Here is a 17,914-nt window from a genome sequence, read left to right on the forward strand (position 1 = left end):
TGTTCTAAGGTCTCAGGCAGTCTGGAAAAAAAAAGCCACACCTTCAAAAGCATCACTTACCTGTAAATTTTCTACCAGAGACACCCCATTGTGACTCAAATCCAGGAATTCAATCTTCGGAGTTAATTTCTAGAAGAGGAGAAAAAAAAATGCATGTGTTAAATACATTTTAGCTTATAAATTCAGGCCATACTTCCTTCACGATCAGCTAACCAATAAGCAAAGGAAAGGTATCATCCAATGCACAGTCTCTCTGCTCAGCTTTTGGTATTAAAAAAGCATTCCATATGACCTAGTGCAACAAAAGAGTGAAATCTTGCTCTTACGAAAAAGAGGTTACTTTGAGGAGCATGGTTAAGCTTTAATTTGAAACCTGGTTTCTCACTGAAGACAAATAAGCTGCTCCCAGTTTAGCCCCATTAACTATAGATCAAACTCATTAATAGGTGTTTCCATCTTATCACACAAGCATATCTATGTTACACAGAAACCTGGATAAAGACAACAGTACCAAAAATCAGAGTAAGTCCAATGATTTGTTTCCATGTTTTGATTATACTAGCCAAGCATTACAAGGTCACAGAAACCTCTTGAAAACGCACTTTAACCCAGAAATCCTTTTATTTTTGGAGGACTCAAACCTTGAATTTGATGCTGAATTTTGACATCAATGTATTTGCATCCACTTTATTTTGGTTGTAACCTCACCAATGATTTGCCTTGTAGTTAAGGCTTGGACTCAGACCTGAAGAACCTTAAGTCTACATCATAAAAAAACCCTGAACAAGAAACTGCGCTCCAAGTCCATGATCTCTAGCTGAGCTACAGACATAACTATTTCCTGCTTCACAAGAGTAGTTCAAGTAAAAAATTATGTTCGTATTTCACACGTTCTTGTGATGAATGCTAAAATTTTTTTCCTAATAACATTTTTACAAAACTTAATTGTAAGGTACTGGCAAAATACTCCAAATTTTGTTTCCACGCTCTTCATACTGTTTTGATGTCAAGAAGGCTTGATAACACTCCAAAGTTGAGCCCAAGAGGTGTTTTGGTTTTTTTTTTAAAGAACAAACACGCTTTTATAAGTGGCCTAATGCCAATGCAAACAGTAAAAGCACATTTCAAAAAGTCAGTATTCACAGCAGTGTTACTTACAGAGCACAGAATGACAAACTTTTCTCCCTTAGCAAAGAAAATATCAAAGTAGTAAAAGAAAAATCTCCTAAGCATTAACTTGAGTAGCTAATCAATATAAAGTGCAACTGAAAATCTTTCAGAAGAAAGATACATAAAGCAAATGCAAAATCCCTACTGTGTAATGTGCCACGGAAGATCAGTCATACTTTCTTCCACAAATGAAAAAAATATTTCTTACCACTGATTCATCAATTTGAGAGATGCTGTTGTGACTCATATCCAAAGTTGTTAAAGTTCTCCAAGTTGGGATAACTGCCGTCACTGGACAACTTGAAGTTGCATCCTCTGGCTCCCACTGATCAAACTCAGAGGCCTCAGGCACTAGGATTTCCTATTTAAGACAAGCACACTAAAATATTATGCTTATGTCTTCAGTGAAAGCTAATAGTTTTGAAAACAATCCAAACAACCTTATGTAAGTAAGGAAGATTTCCAAGCTTTGTAATCACCTAGATTAAAGTTGTAGATCTTCAAATGTGAGCTGACTGGGTCAGAATTATTTTAGATCTACAGGGAGGGAGTTCCAACACTAGCAGCTGATCCATACTAGGGAAAGTGGAGGAACAATACAGGGACTGTGAAAATTATGCTACTGGATAAACTTTGCCAAATCAAAGCTCAGAGAAAAGAATAAGACAAATGCATTCAGTTCTGGATGAGTAACAGAAACATACACTCCAATAAAAGCATCAGAAATGTCCCTGTGAAGGGACACATGTAAACACTTCCTCCACTTACTAAAGCTAAGATGCTGAAAGGTTAGCAAACCCTTCCAGTTCCATGGTTTTAAAAGCAGAACCTGCAACAGGCAGTACAGAAAAGTACATGGACTCCAAATGGCTATTTCCACAATGTGCATGTTATTTTTGCATGTGCTTTAAACACTCACCAGAAGTAGGAACTCACTCTTACCTTCATTGATGTTGCTGAAAATCGAACACTCATCGTGGCCAGAGCATGTTTTGATGAAGTCAGCCCTTTGATAAGCTTTCCCCCACAATGACTGATCTATTTAAAAAAAAGTTACAAAGTCAGAAATGCTAGAACAAATATGAGACATGGAAGAGGCAGCTAAAAGCAGATTCTCTGCCAATTCGGAAAGTAGTTACACCACTCCCTTAAATCTCCTGCAATTATCAGCTCAGAAATACCAACATTTGGGAAAGCTAAAGCAAGAAATTAGAAACACTACTACAGAAAAGTGGAATTCAAACATTTATTTGAACAAAGCTTCTTTGCCATTGACTTTCTACCTGCCCCATGTATTCTTCAAGGTGAAACTGCCCAGGCAGTTTAACAGGGCACAAGTATTTTACTGTTATCAAAAAGAGAGGTATGGCTCTCAAACTATGGCTCTACCTGCAGACAAGTTTATTTAGGTATCATATGTTCTTTATTGTAAATAAGAAAGAAGAAATGCCTAGGAAGTGAGGATACTAATCTAAGCATTTAATACACTAGTGAGCTAATTACACAGACTAAGTTTAAGACTACAAAGTCTTTTTTCTGTAGATCAAGCTGGAACATCACCACCAAAGGTCTGCTACAGACTCTGTCCAGCAACCAGATCCTTCTCTGTAGGCAGCTGTGCACATTGTGCAACCACTACAACTAGCACATTTGCTGGTGCATCAGGAAAACCACACTAAACAGAGACAGAGCTCCTGCCACCCTTGAAAAAATTCTTTCCAGATTACTACTGTTAATTTTTGGACAGCATTTACTGCTAGATGAATATGCGAGTGGTGCCAGTCAATCCAAAACTTTTCATGAACATACAATTGCAAAAGACTGCACTCCCCAATTCTAGCACCAAATCAAAGCATACAATTACCAATTCTGAGAGATATGCAGCAGACCTGGCATTCACAGACCCTCTATAAAATTACAAGCAGTATTGTCAGTCATACCTCTATTTGATGAAGCGATTTGAAAATTGACAGATCAAAAGGCAAGAGATGCTCCTGAATGTTACTGGTTCCAAAAGGTCCCCCTGTTCCAGTCACCTAGTAATCAACATTTAAGAACAGAGTTAGTGCACATAGTCCAACTTGTCTGCATTTCAGACAGTCTTACACAGGCAATAGCACAAATACAGTAGCTTGGAAAGACAGCCAGTTCCAACCAATTTTTCAAGTATGAAATGATTCATGAAACTTGCAGATTAACTTTGCAGGAAAAAAAAATGTTAGTTGCTCCAGCTACGTGCACTGAACTTGAACTGCCACCTTGTGCTTGTATTTTGTAGCACAGGGGACAAGCAAAAAGATACCATAGGCAAGATTGACCAAGGCTTCATTCTCAGCTGCCCAAGCCAGAGCTGCATTCACTAAAGAAACTTCCCTAAAACATCTGGACCGTCCAAGACAGAACTGTCTTCAATTCCACTACGGGGGGTGAAGTTCAAGGCATTGACAAGATAGGTTTGAAGAAAACATTAGACATTGGTACACATCTAATAAAAGTGTATCTAATATTTCCATGTGGCCATCAGATTCTGGCCTCAGAGCATGTCAGCAGCATAAAAGACAGGTGGTTTTATTTATGTTTGCTGTGAATATAATTTTGGGAGAAATCTAAGGTTTTTGTCTGGTCTTATATGTATCTTACAAGCTCTGAAGGTGCCCACTCACAAGCATTCAGAAGGGCCAGAAATTCTGAAGATGAGTATTTTTCCAAACAATATGGTCTTCTCCAGCTAGAGAATCCTCTGTTCAGAGGATTCTATACACACAGAGGATGTGTGTATAGAGGCAGAGGCAAAGGCAACTGAAGATCCACAGGAATACCAGTAGAGCTGTGGCTTTGCTTTCGTAACTTCTTAAGTCCTCCAGTGAAGCTTCACCTGATCCACTACTTTGTTTCCCCTTTGAACACACCACACAGTTAAAAAGGAAGCTCTTCATATAATAAAGGGGTTAAAAAGAGTTTTTTGAGCTGTAGCAAGCAGTGTTAAGAAAATTACTCAGGAAAAGTCTTTCCAATTCACTTATTTGGTAGGAAAAAAACCAAATTGGCTCCAGACAAAAATGATCTGTTCTAAGACCATTTTACATTTATTCTGAAATGGTATTTTAGCTAGAAATGCAGGCCCATCTCATGTATCAAACTGAGGTTTTTGTTAGTTGGGTTTTTTTTAACTTTCACATACAGTCAAAGGTGAGAAAGGGGACAGGATTTATATACACGTGTGTACACATATGTATACATACACACTGGCCTACCCATAGTGTCTGCAAAGAATGCACGGTTGAAGAGAATAATATTTATCTCCCCATTCCTACTAGCACCCAGTAAGATTCTGTGGCTGCACCTCTACAGAGAACACTGCTGAAGACTCCACATCACACAGGAGAATCAACATCTTTGTTAGAGAACTATATGTGTATTGAAGGTTGGCAGAATAAACGCCTGTTTAACGTTGAGTTCTAAATGCTTGCAGGAATTTACTATCAGTAAAGTTCTTGTGCATTCAAACTAGACTCCAAAAGTATGCTAAGAATCATGTCAGTCTGGTAGAAACAACACCTTCAGTATTTGTGCAAGCATAGCTCACCTTTAAATACTTCAGCCTACAAGTGAAATCTAGAATATGACCTAGATCTGTTTTGGCATCTCCATTAGCACATGTAGGCTTCCCCTGTAGCAACTGTTGAGTGACAGCATGTAACTGCAAGGGTCTGATGGTGAAGACTTCTCCAGCCATTAACAACTGCTCTCCTGAAAAACAGAGTATGATGGTATCAAACACCATGCTGCAATGGTTACAAAAGAATAAATGATACATGGAAGGTCTAATGTTAGAGATTAAATGTTTGTTATTTATATTCTAAGCTCACGATTAAGGTACCAAAACAGTGTCCTTTTTTGCCACTTTAAACTGGAATGGCCGAATTAAGATTCTTTTTAACATCAGAATAATCTAGGTGTTCAAATGGGCACTCTCATCATACAAGCCTGAAACTCCTAATGCAACTAATGGCAAATTTCCCTCAGTCTTAACATGACTGGAATCAACGTCTATCTATATAATGTACGACATACTAAACTTCTTCTGAGTTACCCCTAAGTTCTGTAACAGTTAGGACTTATTCTATTCAGAAAAAGCAGCACCTGCCATCTAAAAAACAGACCTTACATCTTTTGCTATGCTGCCTAAATGCAGAATTTAACAAATATGTTTTTTGGAGAGTATGAGGACTTTCACCACAGTAATACCAATGCAAACTCCCAGAACAGGAAATGCATTATCTGACAATATTTTTACAATCCCATTTCATTCTAGGAACAGTAGGAAACAGCATCCAAAAGCCTCTCTGAAGGCATCACAAGAGTCTATGTGGACTACAGCAGTTAGAATACACACATGCAGAATTAATATCTTTCTCCTCTTCCTTTTAGGGACATCAGTTTGACTTCATGGACAAGAGGACATCAGCTTTCATGATAAGAGGTTCCCAGAAATACTCTGAGAAGTAAAATTCCCTTTGGCTTCTGTAGCTGTGGTAGCAAGTCCAAGAGTCCAGCTGCACATTACTGGAAGGCTACACTAATATACAGCAGTCAGACATCAGTGATTCTGGTATCAGTGAGACTGCACGCACTACAAAGTCAGGAAAGATTTCTTCAGGAGCTTCCTTTAAAATGTTCCAAAATTTGCTGAGTGGACCCTCTGAAATGGCTTCACCTAAAGTTAATTTTGTGCAAGAACAATCTGAAATGGCATGCTGAAACACGCTTCACCTATCACCTCAGCCAACTGGAATTATACCATAGCATCTAGTACATCCTTCAAAACAAAATTAGTGTGGATTAATCATTTCACATGCCTCCTGCTGTTAATGGTCCAGTTAGAGCTGTTGCAGTTACAGTAAGTGCATTTCATTTTCATCTGCCAGCCTCAGAAAAACACATCCTTTAATTAACTGACCAGAAGGTCTTATGTTTCCTGAATTCTGGAAGAACAGTATTAATTTAGATATATAAAGTGGTCTCTTGCATTTAACACACACTATATTAGGACTCATTGATACAAAACAAACTTCCTTACAGGTTACACTAAAACATACCAAGACAGAAACCTTAAAAGGTTCTGATCATGAGTACTACATCCTATCCTTTTAGGACACAGACTAGTAGGCCCTTTTCAAAACCTAAATTCACCAATTTCTATTTTGTTTCCAAAAGTAGCTGCACTACTGTCACAGCTCCTTCCAAATGCAGCCTGAATCAAAGTGCAAACAGCAAGAAAAAGGTGAAGAGAAGAAGGGGAAGAAAAAGACTCAAGTCTGATATGGAGGATTCAGATCTCTCATTGTCTGAAGATTAAATATCACAGGTATATGAATGCATGCACCTAGAGGAAACCATTCCCAGTTAAATTCTTACAAGTTCTTTACCTTTGTGGAAGAGCTCTTCAGCCAATGCAGCAGTGATCCCATTGATCTCCTGCAAAGAATAAACCATTGTAATCGAGTGTTATTTACATACTTATGGTTCCCATTTTTCAGTGTGTGCCTTTGCTGAAGTCTCCCTTTTTTGCTGCAGTACAGGACTTTTTTAAACAGAAATCAACTGTGATTGTCTTATGGATTTCTTTGTAACTTGAAAATACTTCATAAGAGTGACCTGAAATTATTTAATTTTATATGATTTTCATTTCCAATATGGAAGATACTGAACTACATTTCAATAATAACATCCTGCATATATTAGAAAAGGGCAACAGCAACTAGAGGAGCTATTACTAGCCATTATTACCCCAACTTGAAAGAAAGCTCAATTGTGAAGAATCTATTAGAAGTACAGTGTTCTTCAAATTTTAACATTAAGACTAACCTAATGCACCAAGCACTCAACATTTCTTTGGAATATCACTAATACACAGAAAACTTTAGACTAAGAGGTCTACAGGGAAGGAGATAAATAAAAGTAATTAGTCTTCTGGACTTCAATTCTATTATGCTTGCTGTAGAGTAATTCAAAAGCCTCTTTTCCCCATCCTCCATCTTCTCCGCCTTTCTGGACCTAAGCAGATGCTCAACCTCCATTCCAGGCACTGACAGCTCCAGAAGGAAAGAAAAAGGCTGAAAACTCTCAATGCATGTATTTGTTCCTTCTAAATCTGAAGGTGCACAAAGATCAGTACAAGTATTTCCCATCTGGGCATACCTCTCTCCACAAAAAGCAAATGCTCTGTGGAAGTTCAGAAATAGTTCTGAGCAATTCTAACAGTACTCTCTCAAAGGACCACAAAAAGAAAAAGCTATTTGTGATAGCGAAGCTTCCCCTAGACACATGCATCTCATTTTAAGGTATTAAAGGATAAACATATTACAGATCATCACAAAGTGAGTATTTGATGAGTTTACTTTGCTGACAAATCCCTCATGATTTGTAACAAGTGAATAAATCCACAGGACATCTGCAGCAGACAGTTCAGCTCATTTGATGAGGCAAGCATTTTAGAAAAGCACATTCTTAGTATAACTGAAACCCCACTCACTGAGGATGAACAAAGCCTCCACACCACAGTTTTGAGAACAACAAGCGAGAAGCTGCATTCCAAACAAAATTCAGCAATTCTGACTCATTTGATAAGCCAATTACACTCATCTGGCATGCACAGACTTAATTGAAAACTATACTCTGTATCCCTTTTGTCATCTGGGACACAGAGCAGGAATTTCTTCTACGTTTATAACAAACGAGATTACGACTTGGACTGTTCAGTGACTAGCAAGCAAAAAAAGCAACTCTATTCCTCTGTCTACAAGAGACCTCTGTCTTAGCTCTACTTATATGCATCAAACCCACAGAAGTCCATTGTTTGCAGGTGTCTCTGAACAGCAGTTGAACAACAGTTTGTGGGTACTCAACTCTTTTTCTTGCAAAAGCTTCTATCTGTAAGTGAAACCAAATCTTCTGTGACAAAGTATAAGACAGTGCAACAAAATAAGCATCCCCGTATCACTGCAGACATCCTATTCAATGTCAAAGTAACAATAGTGTTCTACATTGCTGTCACATGCAACTGCTTCTCTTTGCTAAGCTGTACCTGGCTTTTCCCTGTGACATGTAAAGGCTTCAAAGTGGTTTTAATATATTTATGGTAGGTATTCCTACTCCATTTAGTTCTATTAACATGGGAAATAAAATTAAATAATCCCTACTGGAAATACTACATATAAGAATAGACAAAAAATATTGCAGCTTTCCTATATAAACTAATGAGGCAGTATCAGGGATTATAATAGCTCAAGCATGCACATGGGCTGTCCGGTAACAAAGATATTTTAAGAGATCAAAGTTCTGCAGGAAAGTTATTTTCCAGTAGAATTGCTGTAGTAAACATTTAGCTTTTCCACTGAATAACTAACTTTTTTTGGTAAATATTTAAAAGTACTCTAAAGTTCCAAGCAAAACTCCATATAAACTCAAATAAATTGAGTTTATACCTTAAGTCAGACTCCTCTAAAGCAAAGAAATACAGATTAAGCAACAACTTTGCTCTTAATACACAAGCGCAGTACAGAAACAGGGAAGCATTCATATCCAAATAATGCTAGTTCTTTAGAAAAGTAGAAAAGGCTGAATATTACAGCAAGAGGAAAAAAATAGTCTAACTGAAAAACAAGAGAGGGACTAAGGAAGAATTTCTGCCTGCATAAAAGCCTTTGCTGAAGTTACAGCACTGAAACAGACATCATTTAAGAGACAGAGTAGCCAGAGAACAGAAAAATTATGCAACTTCCTGGTGATCAGGAAGTTTGCTCCATCTGAACAGAATTGTCCCTACATTATCATGCACATTAATACATTTAAAACCTCTAATCCATTTTAGAGGGCTTAATCATGACAAACTAGCGCTTCTCACTCAAATCTGCAGTGCAATAGCAACACTATGAAGTAAACCTTCTACTGTTTATCTAAGTCAAACTCTAAAGTCTCACTAGGATAATTATGTTCATGTAACATAACTAAAACAGGTTTTTCTTTGTTGCCAAAGCTTAATTAACACACCTAATAGACCACTTGCGACTCATTTCTGAAGCCTTTATATGAAACCATGAAGGGCCATCTCAGCACATCCCACCCCAAAGCAATTACTGCTCCCCCTTTCCATTAAGTTCTCCAGCGCATTTTCCTCTTTAGGATGTTCATTTTCCCCCTTACAACATGATGCCATACTGCAAAAAAGCCTAATTATACACAAGAGATGAATGAACAAATTGCAGTCTGAACATGAAAGCAAGTCATTGCTTCTTACTTCAAGCACCCTGCACCATAACATTCTGTCTGCTGGCTGGAGCTATTTCTCCAGAGGCCACTCCGTCAGTGTGCTTCTCAGAGAAGCACCATTTTTCTTCATTTGGGCTACTGGAAGCTGTTTCACTGTGAACCACAGCTCTAACCATTAACCACTAAGTAGGGGGTGTGTGTGGGATCAATTATGCAATGTTCCTTCAGAGAGCCAGCACTATTGACTTCAGCCTAACAACCAATTCAGCTTCAGATTTATTCACAGCTTCCAACTATCCTGCCAGCATTTATTTTCTCCTCTTAGAGCCCCTACCCACACTACTTGCCACCACAGTATCTACTGCAATTATAAGTAGTGTCAAAAATCTTAAAAATACATTTGGTTACATTGTGCAAAATGCTGGAAAAGAGCAGTTTCAGCTATTTTGTGAAGATTCCATACAATCCTCTCCAAGTCAGAGAACTAGGGAAAGACCCTTAGGCCTCCATTTCATATGCTAAACACATAACTTACATATAAATGAAAGTGTAGGAAGTGTGACAAAACTTTTGGAGCAGTAACAGGGAACTTGACTAGCAGGGTTTGCAGGTAGACCTCTAATTCCTTTTGTCTCTTCTCCACCAGGCTTTTGGAATTTTTTCCAATGATCTTCTTAGGAGGTAACAGATTTTTATCTATTTTCTTTTCTGAAACAAGCTGAAAGGCAAAGACCAGAGTTACTACCCAACTCATCATCTGAACTTGCACAAAAGATGCAACGGAACACATTAAGAGCATGTTGCCTGATCCTGGTAAGACCCCAAAATAAAATTATTTCAGTAAATTTAACTTTTGACTTCAAAGTATTAGGTCATTTCAGAAAGAACATACCAAAATCATGAGAAGTTCAATAATAGCATTTCCTGAGAGAATGACTCACAGTACCACAGGGCAGAATGTAACTAAGGTGATAAAACAACAGAATAACTGGTTTATTTCTGACAAAGCAGCCTAGTCTTGAATATAGTAAACTTTCCCTCATTTTCACTTGCTGTTCTTAATCAGCACCAGTTAGTAACTACCCCATGCTACTGTCTAAGAACAGTTTTATCATCCACCCCTCCCAGAAGAGAGTATTTGCTCCAATCCAGCTTTTGGTTACCAGATAGATCAGCTGATCATAAACATCTCTCTTGGCAAAACATTTGATGACTCTAGCCTGAGCTCCACTCTGATACAAGCTTCTGTCCAAGGCTAAAGCTGTCCAGGTGAATGTCCCCCAGTTCAAGAAGGGAGCATAACAGGGGCAAGTAATGCTGTTCATACAAAAAGGATATAGTCCGCAGTTCAGATGGTATCTGGCAGATATTCTTGCTCTTTATTGAGGAAAGAATTTGTCCCATACAAAAGAACTATACAAACTGTACGATGTTTTGTAAGAGACCAAGGCCACAGTTTTAATATCCTTACCTTTTCATGCAGGTCATGGAAATCACTATAACGATGTTTGACTGTCCACTGATGATTGCCAACACTGACCTGAATAATGTATACCTGAAAGGAAGAATTAAAGTAAGGAAACTGCAAAGCATGTCTTAAAGAGAAGCTGACTGTGAGATGTGCTGGTTAATGTAGCACTATAAGGTGATTCTACCTTCTTAAAGAATCATAGTTAACTAAAAGCTAATCCAAACGCTAAGGTGACTTTGCTGATGTAGGATGCCTGATCTCATTCACAAGGCTGCTGCAGATGCTTCTTCGTGCAAAGCAATTGCTTTTATTTTTGCAACCCAAAGGTTAACAACCAAGATCTAAGCTACTTCTTCTGAAGACTTCTGCTAGCTAAGTTAAGTTGGTATTCGTAGCTATCCACAACAAGCCTGAGACAGCAGCATCCCTTCTTCAATATACCCAGTTCCACAATGGGCAGAGGAACTTGGCAAGCATCCTGCTGTCACTTCATGGTTAAGCAGAAATCTGGAGCTTAACCTTTCAGAAATCTAGACAAATCCTTTGGTTGGTTGGATGTTAACTATTTTATTCCTTTTAGGGTAAAGCACACAAGACAGCTTCCTGAGAGTTACAATTGCATCCAAAGAATCACTACAATCATCTAAAGCAACCCAATATTTCTTCACACAAAACTAAGTATTTTTAACCAATGCATGTACCAAACAATTCAAGATTTTCATGGTAGGTGACTTTCCAGATTGAACAGTACTGGTTCTGCAGGAAACTCACAATTTACCCTTTGGATATGCCAGAAGCAAGCCATCCCAAAGAAACTTTAAAGGTACAAAATAAAACAAAAAGTAGAAAACAAACAAGGCACAGCAAAACCAGTTCTACAGCTACTTAAAAATAACAAATTACATAGACTGTGTTATCCAATCCAACTATATTCCTTGGGGAAAACACCAATTCGTAATCAAATCTTGAAAGCATTTAATACAGTTGAGAACTTGCTTACTACCACAGATCACACAGACCTGACTCATAGCTGCTGTGAGAATGATGCACATCTAGTTGCTAAACCCACTTGAGAAAATAAAAAGCATCAACAGTTTTGATTTGTTATGTAAAAGGCCAGTCTTCTCTTACTGTTAGTACAGACCAGCACAATACCAAACATTAAATAGAATACCACTTGCATTTTAAAAGATGATCTATATCTCATACCAACTATATTTTTGTAAACATCTGACAACGGCTTACTGAACAAAACCCAAGTCCTACAGAGAACTGAATCAAGATGCCTGACTAGTGCATACAGCAAGTGACACGTCAGAGTTTGGATGAGTACTGAAAACACAGATGAATGCCCACACAGAATTACAGTCTCAATTAAGGCCCACATCTGCTTTCCCATCATGTTGTGTTGGGAAATGGCAGATCAGGATTATTCACTGTGCCAGTGACAAACTAGAACAGGAATAACCTGAGCATTCAAAAGTTCCTCATAACCCTGAGGAAAGCAGGGAGAGACTCAAAGAAACCAGAAGATTAAAGTTAGAACTAAATAAGTACTACATTTAGAAGCCATAATAAAAAGACTAGTTCTTTTTAAAAGCTGACTCTGCTAAATTATGGCACATCAAGCAGTATAGCTAAATGCAATGCAGATTGAGTACACAATGCATAAAACCTCAGATTAGACATTGAAAACCCAGTAAACTTCACAGCTCCCACCTTTATTTCCAGGGAGGAATGCCCCTCATCTCTGTATACAGTACGGTAAGAGTAAATATATAATAAGAGTTTCATATCCTTTTGCTGACATGGCAAGCACTTGACCACTTCTAGAAATATAGCACCAAGCCAAATGGATAGTCTGGTCAGGAAAATACCTGTTAAAGTGTGTGTTTACATGCACTGATACAATTCCTCAAATTCAGTCTTTAAAAAGCCGTAGCATTCCCCACATAGAATGTAGCCAGAGCTAGCAGTACATATTCGCCCCTCAAACAGCATCAGTATGCAGAATGCCAGCAACTGACTTCACATCAATTCACAAGCTGCCATTATCTTAAAGAATAAATACAAATGCAATATGTTTATGTGCTTGTTTCAATACAGAAATCAATAATTTTAAAGCAAAAACCCACTAAGTTTCTGAAAAAGTCATATATATATATGACCTTCAATTAATTTTGAGCACACTGATATGACAAGGCTGACAGTTTAAGATTCTTCAAGGACTGCCTGTCAGGCCGACTGCTAGAAGGCATACATGGAAAGATGATGAAGTTCTATCATGCTGCACTGTCTCTCAGACATAAATATACCATGTGAAATCTCCACCCATATTTATGCCATAAAACTGCATTTCTAGTGAGCTAAAATGCAAGAGTGCTTACATTCACAGGTTATTCCTCCTCCCCACGTCTCTACCAAACTCTTCTGTGTAATAAATTTTGTATGCCTTTCTTATAAATCAGTTGTTTTGGTTAAGTTCTATTTTGTAAAGTGTTTAGCATATCTGTAGTGCTGTATATTTTCATGATTTTCTAACCAGTCACTTCAAACTCTTTGCAGTTAAGTACTCACACCACCGAACAGCACGCCTTCATCTCCCTAAATATTTAAAGGTGAAATATTTACTTAAAATTTTTTAAGATGTATAGTTTTAAACCAGCTGTTAAATGAACAGCAGTGATTCCAGACTGCCTTTTGTTTACTTCCTGTACACATTACAAAAACCTGCCCATCTCACTTTACATGGATAACTTGCATTTCTACAGTATCCCTCATCCAACTTCACATACTCCAGTACTGTCAAGAAAAAGACAAGCACCTCACTTTACAGACAACAGACACAGCTGCCCACAGGAAGCCTGGGACACAGGTGTGACTGCAGCCAGTAGGTCCCAAATTCCAGAGTAGTGATGCAACCACATCTCCTCCTCCCTGCCTGTCAAGTAGTCAGACAGTCTACACCCATTCAAGGAAGCCACAGTATTTTCCTTAAATATCAAAGCTAGTATTTATATTCAAAACAGCTGCAAAAGACAGGAAAAGCAGGAAGGCAATTTTAAGCCAAATGCATAGCAGGAAACAAATGAAGCACTGGCAGCCTCAAGGCCTTCTAGCAATCAGCCAGTCTTCAGTCAGCATCTAGCTGGACCAGCACATGCAGGAGATGTACCTAGCTAAAGCGCTCATACTCTTCTACAGTACTTTTTCCTGCTGGATTTATCCATACCTTGCCTTCCACCCTAACAACTCCAACAAGAATCACATTTTTAAAAGTACCTTCAAAATTACACAGAACTGTGGGCCTCCCTGATATATTTTACAGGATTTAACCTCACAACTGTCAAATGGATGTCACTAAAATAAGTCTCCTTCTATTGAGATTACGAGCTCTGAAAGACAGAGTACAATGGGAAGCACACATGCCAAAAGAAAAACGATTCTTTCAAAAACAAGGATGTAAATAGGACCACTGCCACCTTGACTACTACACGTTAATGGATAAAGATGTAGCCTGCTACTGCTATATTTCCTTTCTCACCTTGACAGATTTGATTGACTTTTACACCATCTAATTTCTTCACTTCTGCTCTGGAACAGGTCTTTATCACATCCTTAAGTGCCCCTCATCTAATTTTGAACGCTAAACACAAATGCTGATTTTTGTAAAACATTTCACCTTGTGAATAATTTTGTAAAATTTCTGTTTTCATTTAAAGATCTATTCCTACATTTCTAATGGCTTGGGTCTATCTCATACAAACTGGCTGCAGGCTTGGAGTCCTAACAGTTTTAGGAGGTTTACACACAGGTAAACTTAATGCCACAACTCCTTCAAAAATGCAGCAAGAGAATCAAAGTAGGACCAAATACTGGTAAATCTTGCCTTTCAAACACCCTATTTTTAAAGCTCCCAAGAAAAATGGCATTAAAACAGCATGGTATTTCTAGAAACATAATCATTTAAAAAGAAATCTGGCCTTAAAAAATTAAGCTTCCTTGGGCTTAGCTGCAGCAGCTTAAAATGTTATCCCCAACTATCAGCTGATCTGCTGAACACTACCTGCAACAAAGTACACACCTGAACTACAGCTCAATCTAGCACATTAATGGTATTACCAAAGGCTGTCTGTACCACAATACTAGTTTGCAGGCTGGAGCAGCAAAGCAGCTAACATTTCACCTCATGTCCATAACCTCCAGTGGAATAAGGGGGCAGATAACATTGACTTTTTCTCAACTAAATTCACTTGAATGTCTCATTCACTGCTATTGTAAAATACTCATGAAAATTCTCAACACAAACATTAACACTGCTGAGTCTGGGTTCACACCTGAAATGGAAGTTTCCAGTCACCATGCCACAAGGCTCACCATGCCTCTCGGCTGATGAGGGACTGGGAAAACAAACTTGCATGGAGGACAAACCACATCCTAACACAGACAGTGGTAACATCTCAACAGCAGCAGTATCATTTCTGTGAATACACATTATGTAACTAGCATGACAGAAAGAGCTGAGGCAATTTTCAGAATGTATTTTAAGCTTCTAAGTCTTTCACTGAATGCTCATGACATTTTTGTCTGTAAATATGGCTACTTGCCACCTGACAGTCATTCCCACACAGTGTTTCAAGGGTTGTCAATCGGAAAGGAGTTAGGCCCTTCATGTACTACAGCTGTGTAAATGCTCTGTCCTATTATAAACTCAGAAATCACTCTCCTGTTGCTCTGTTTTCTCTGGGTACCTATTCAGAGGCAGTAACCTGAAGTATTATTTGTAACTATTACACAACTTTACAAATACTGCCTTTCTAGACCATTGCTCCCCTTTTCCTTTTCTCTTTTAGGTTCCTACAGCAGGAAGAAACCTTATGTAATTATGTGCATTCTACAAAAGAAAAAAGATCATTCAAATCACACTAAAGTAAGGCAGGAGCACAAAACATTTTTAGTTATGTAACTAAAGGGTGGTGTGCTCAAGATGTTTTCTGTCTGCAATTATGCTGAGGTTTGTTTTATGATGAGCTTCTTCCTGAAAAACAGACCAATTAACTCTTGGTACAACACAACCAGTTAAAAAAGTTATACATCAAAAATTTAATTCCTTCCCCAAACTAAAATGCTGTTGACAATCTTTCCTCTTTTTTTTGTAGGCTAAGAGAAAAACCATCTACTCCAAATCATCTGATTTCCTCTGAAAATAAGACTAGCTTTTCAAGAGGGACTTTTACAGTATTTTCACCTGTAAGGAAAGATTTCCTACTACATTTAGTCCAGCTTTAAAAGCTATGTTTACCCGATAACAGTTTTTCATAATCATATGTACATATGCATGCACAGATACATATCAATATATATAAGCGAGAACGTGACATTTGCAAACTCAGCCTCCACTACAACGCCAGCTCTCCCAGAGGGCCAAAGCTACGAGGAGCTCAGGGGGCCCATTTTCACCGGCTGGAGACCCGCAGCCCCGCTCCTACGCGCCTTCGGGGCTGATTTCCCAGAACACGCGTCACTCCACGGAGGCAGAAACCGCTCGGAAACTTCTGCCGAATTATTCTCGCTCTGGCTTTAGCCTGACTACAAAACCGGGCCGAGAACGGCTGCGTGGCTTCCTCACAGCCGGGAGGGAGACGGCGGCACCGAGCAGGAGGCAGCGCAGCGCCAAGCCCGGCCGCAGCCCGCTCCCCCCGGCACCCCGCAGGCTGCCTGAGGCGGCGAGGCGGGCCCGCTCCCCCACACCTCCCCCCCTCGCTGCCACCATCACCCGCTGCCCGGCACGTCCCTCACGGCCTCCCCACTCGCCTCCGCGGGACCCCCGGCACCGGCTCCGCCGCTCCCCCCGCCCCGACCCGCGGCCTCCCTCCGGCTCCGCACCGTGTAGGTCTCCACCAGCTCGGAACCCAGGACTCGGGCCTCCCGCGGGGGCTCCTCGCCGTCCTCGCCCCCCGCCGCCGCTTCCATGACGCCGCGAGAAGCGCAGGGGACCGGCCGCCGCCGCGCTCACGCCGTCACCGCTCCCCTCCGGCTGCCGCCACCGCCGCCCACACCTGCCCCCAACCCGGCCCGCGACCCCACCGCCGCCATCTTGGCTTAACCCCCTCAGGGTGCGGCTCGCCCCGCCCGTCGCCTCTTTATTGGCAGCCGCCGGCGGTGGCAGAGGCGGGGCTTGCCGCTGGGGGCGGGGCTTGCCGCAGGGAGAGGCGGGTCTATGGCCCATCGAGGCGGAGTTTAGGGTGTGGAGGCGCTCATGCGTGCTGGCTCTCGCACGGGCGGCTCGCGCTGCGTTCTGCTGGGAGCTGCTGTGCAAGGCAGCGCTGTGCAATGCCGTGCTGTGCCGTGCCGTGCCGTGCTGTGCAAGGCAGCGCTGTGCAATGCCGTGCCGTGCCGTGCCGTGCCGTGCCGTGCTGTGCAAGGCAGCGCTGTGCAATGCTGTGCTGTGCCGTGCCGTGCCGTGCTGTGCAAGGCAGCGCTGTGCAATGCCGTGCTGTGCCGTGCCGTGCCGTGCCGTGCCGTGCTGTGCAAGGCAGCGCTGTGCAATGCCGTGCTGTGCAAGGCAGCGCTGTGCAATGCCGTGCTGTGCCGTGCCGTGCCGTGCCGTGCCGTGCTGTGCAAGGCAGCGCTGTGCAATGCCGTGCTGTGCCGTGCCGTGCTGTGCAAGGCAGCGCTGTGCAATGCCGTGCCGTGCCGTGCCGTGCCGTGCTGTGCAACGCAGAGCAGGGCTGTGCAAGGCACTGCAATGCTCTGCAGGGCTGTGCAATGCAACACAGCGCTGTGCCGTGCAGTACTGTGCAATGCGATGCACTGTGTGTGCAGTGCTATGCTGTCCAACGTAGCGCTGGGCAATACCGCAATACCATGCTGTACGGGAGTACGCTGTGCAGTGCACTGCAACGCAGGCAGCTCAAGGAGGTTCAGGCCTGTCCAAGCTGGCTGAAGGCAGCTACAGACCGCTGTGCGCAATGTGCACAGTGCAGATGTGGCAATGCAGGA

General features: G+C 40.9%; 1 protein-coding gene across 5 annotated transcripts in view; it reads right to left on the reverse strand.

Annotated features, from left to right (window-relative positions):
* Window positions 1-17,028, reverse strand: part of NISCH (nischarin) — a 31,485-nt gene extending 14,457 nt beyond the window's left edge. For all 5 annotated transcript variants that reach the window (XM_075513797.1, XM_075513796.1, XM_075513798.1 and 2 more), the window contains exons 1-9: window positions 16,799-17,028; window positions 10,913-10,996; window positions 9,977-10,159; window positions 6,600-6,648; window positions 4,757-4,920; window positions 3,111-3,206; window positions 2,113-2,208; window positions 1,379-1,531; window positions 61-129 (exon numbers count right to left, since the gene is read on the reverse strand). In XM_075513797.1, the coding sequence (XP_075369912.1) occupies window positions 61-129; window positions 1,379-1,531; window positions 2,113-2,208; window positions 3,111-3,206; window positions 4,757-4,920; window positions 6,600-6,648; window positions 9,977-10,159; window positions 10,913-10,996; window positions 16,799-16,885 (981 nt within the window). In that variant the 5' untranslated portion in view covers window positions 16,886-17,028. The remainder of the gene's footprint in view (window positions 1-60; window positions 130-1,378; window positions 1,532-2,112; window positions 2,209-3,110; window positions 3,207-4,756; window positions 4,921-6,599; window positions 6,649-9,976; window positions 10,160-10,912; window positions 10,997-16,798) is intronic.
* Between the last annotated feature and the right edge of the window lie 886 nt (window positions 17,029-17,914).

Source organism: Mycteria americana, chromosome 11 (assembly GCF_035582795.1).
Source record: "Mycteria americana isolate JAX WOST 10 ecotype Jacksonville Zoo and Gardens chromosome 11, USCA_MyAme_1.0, whole genome shotgun sequence".
NCBI lineage: Eukaryota > Metazoa > Chordata > Aves > Ciconiiformes > Ciconiidae > Mycteria > Mycteria americana.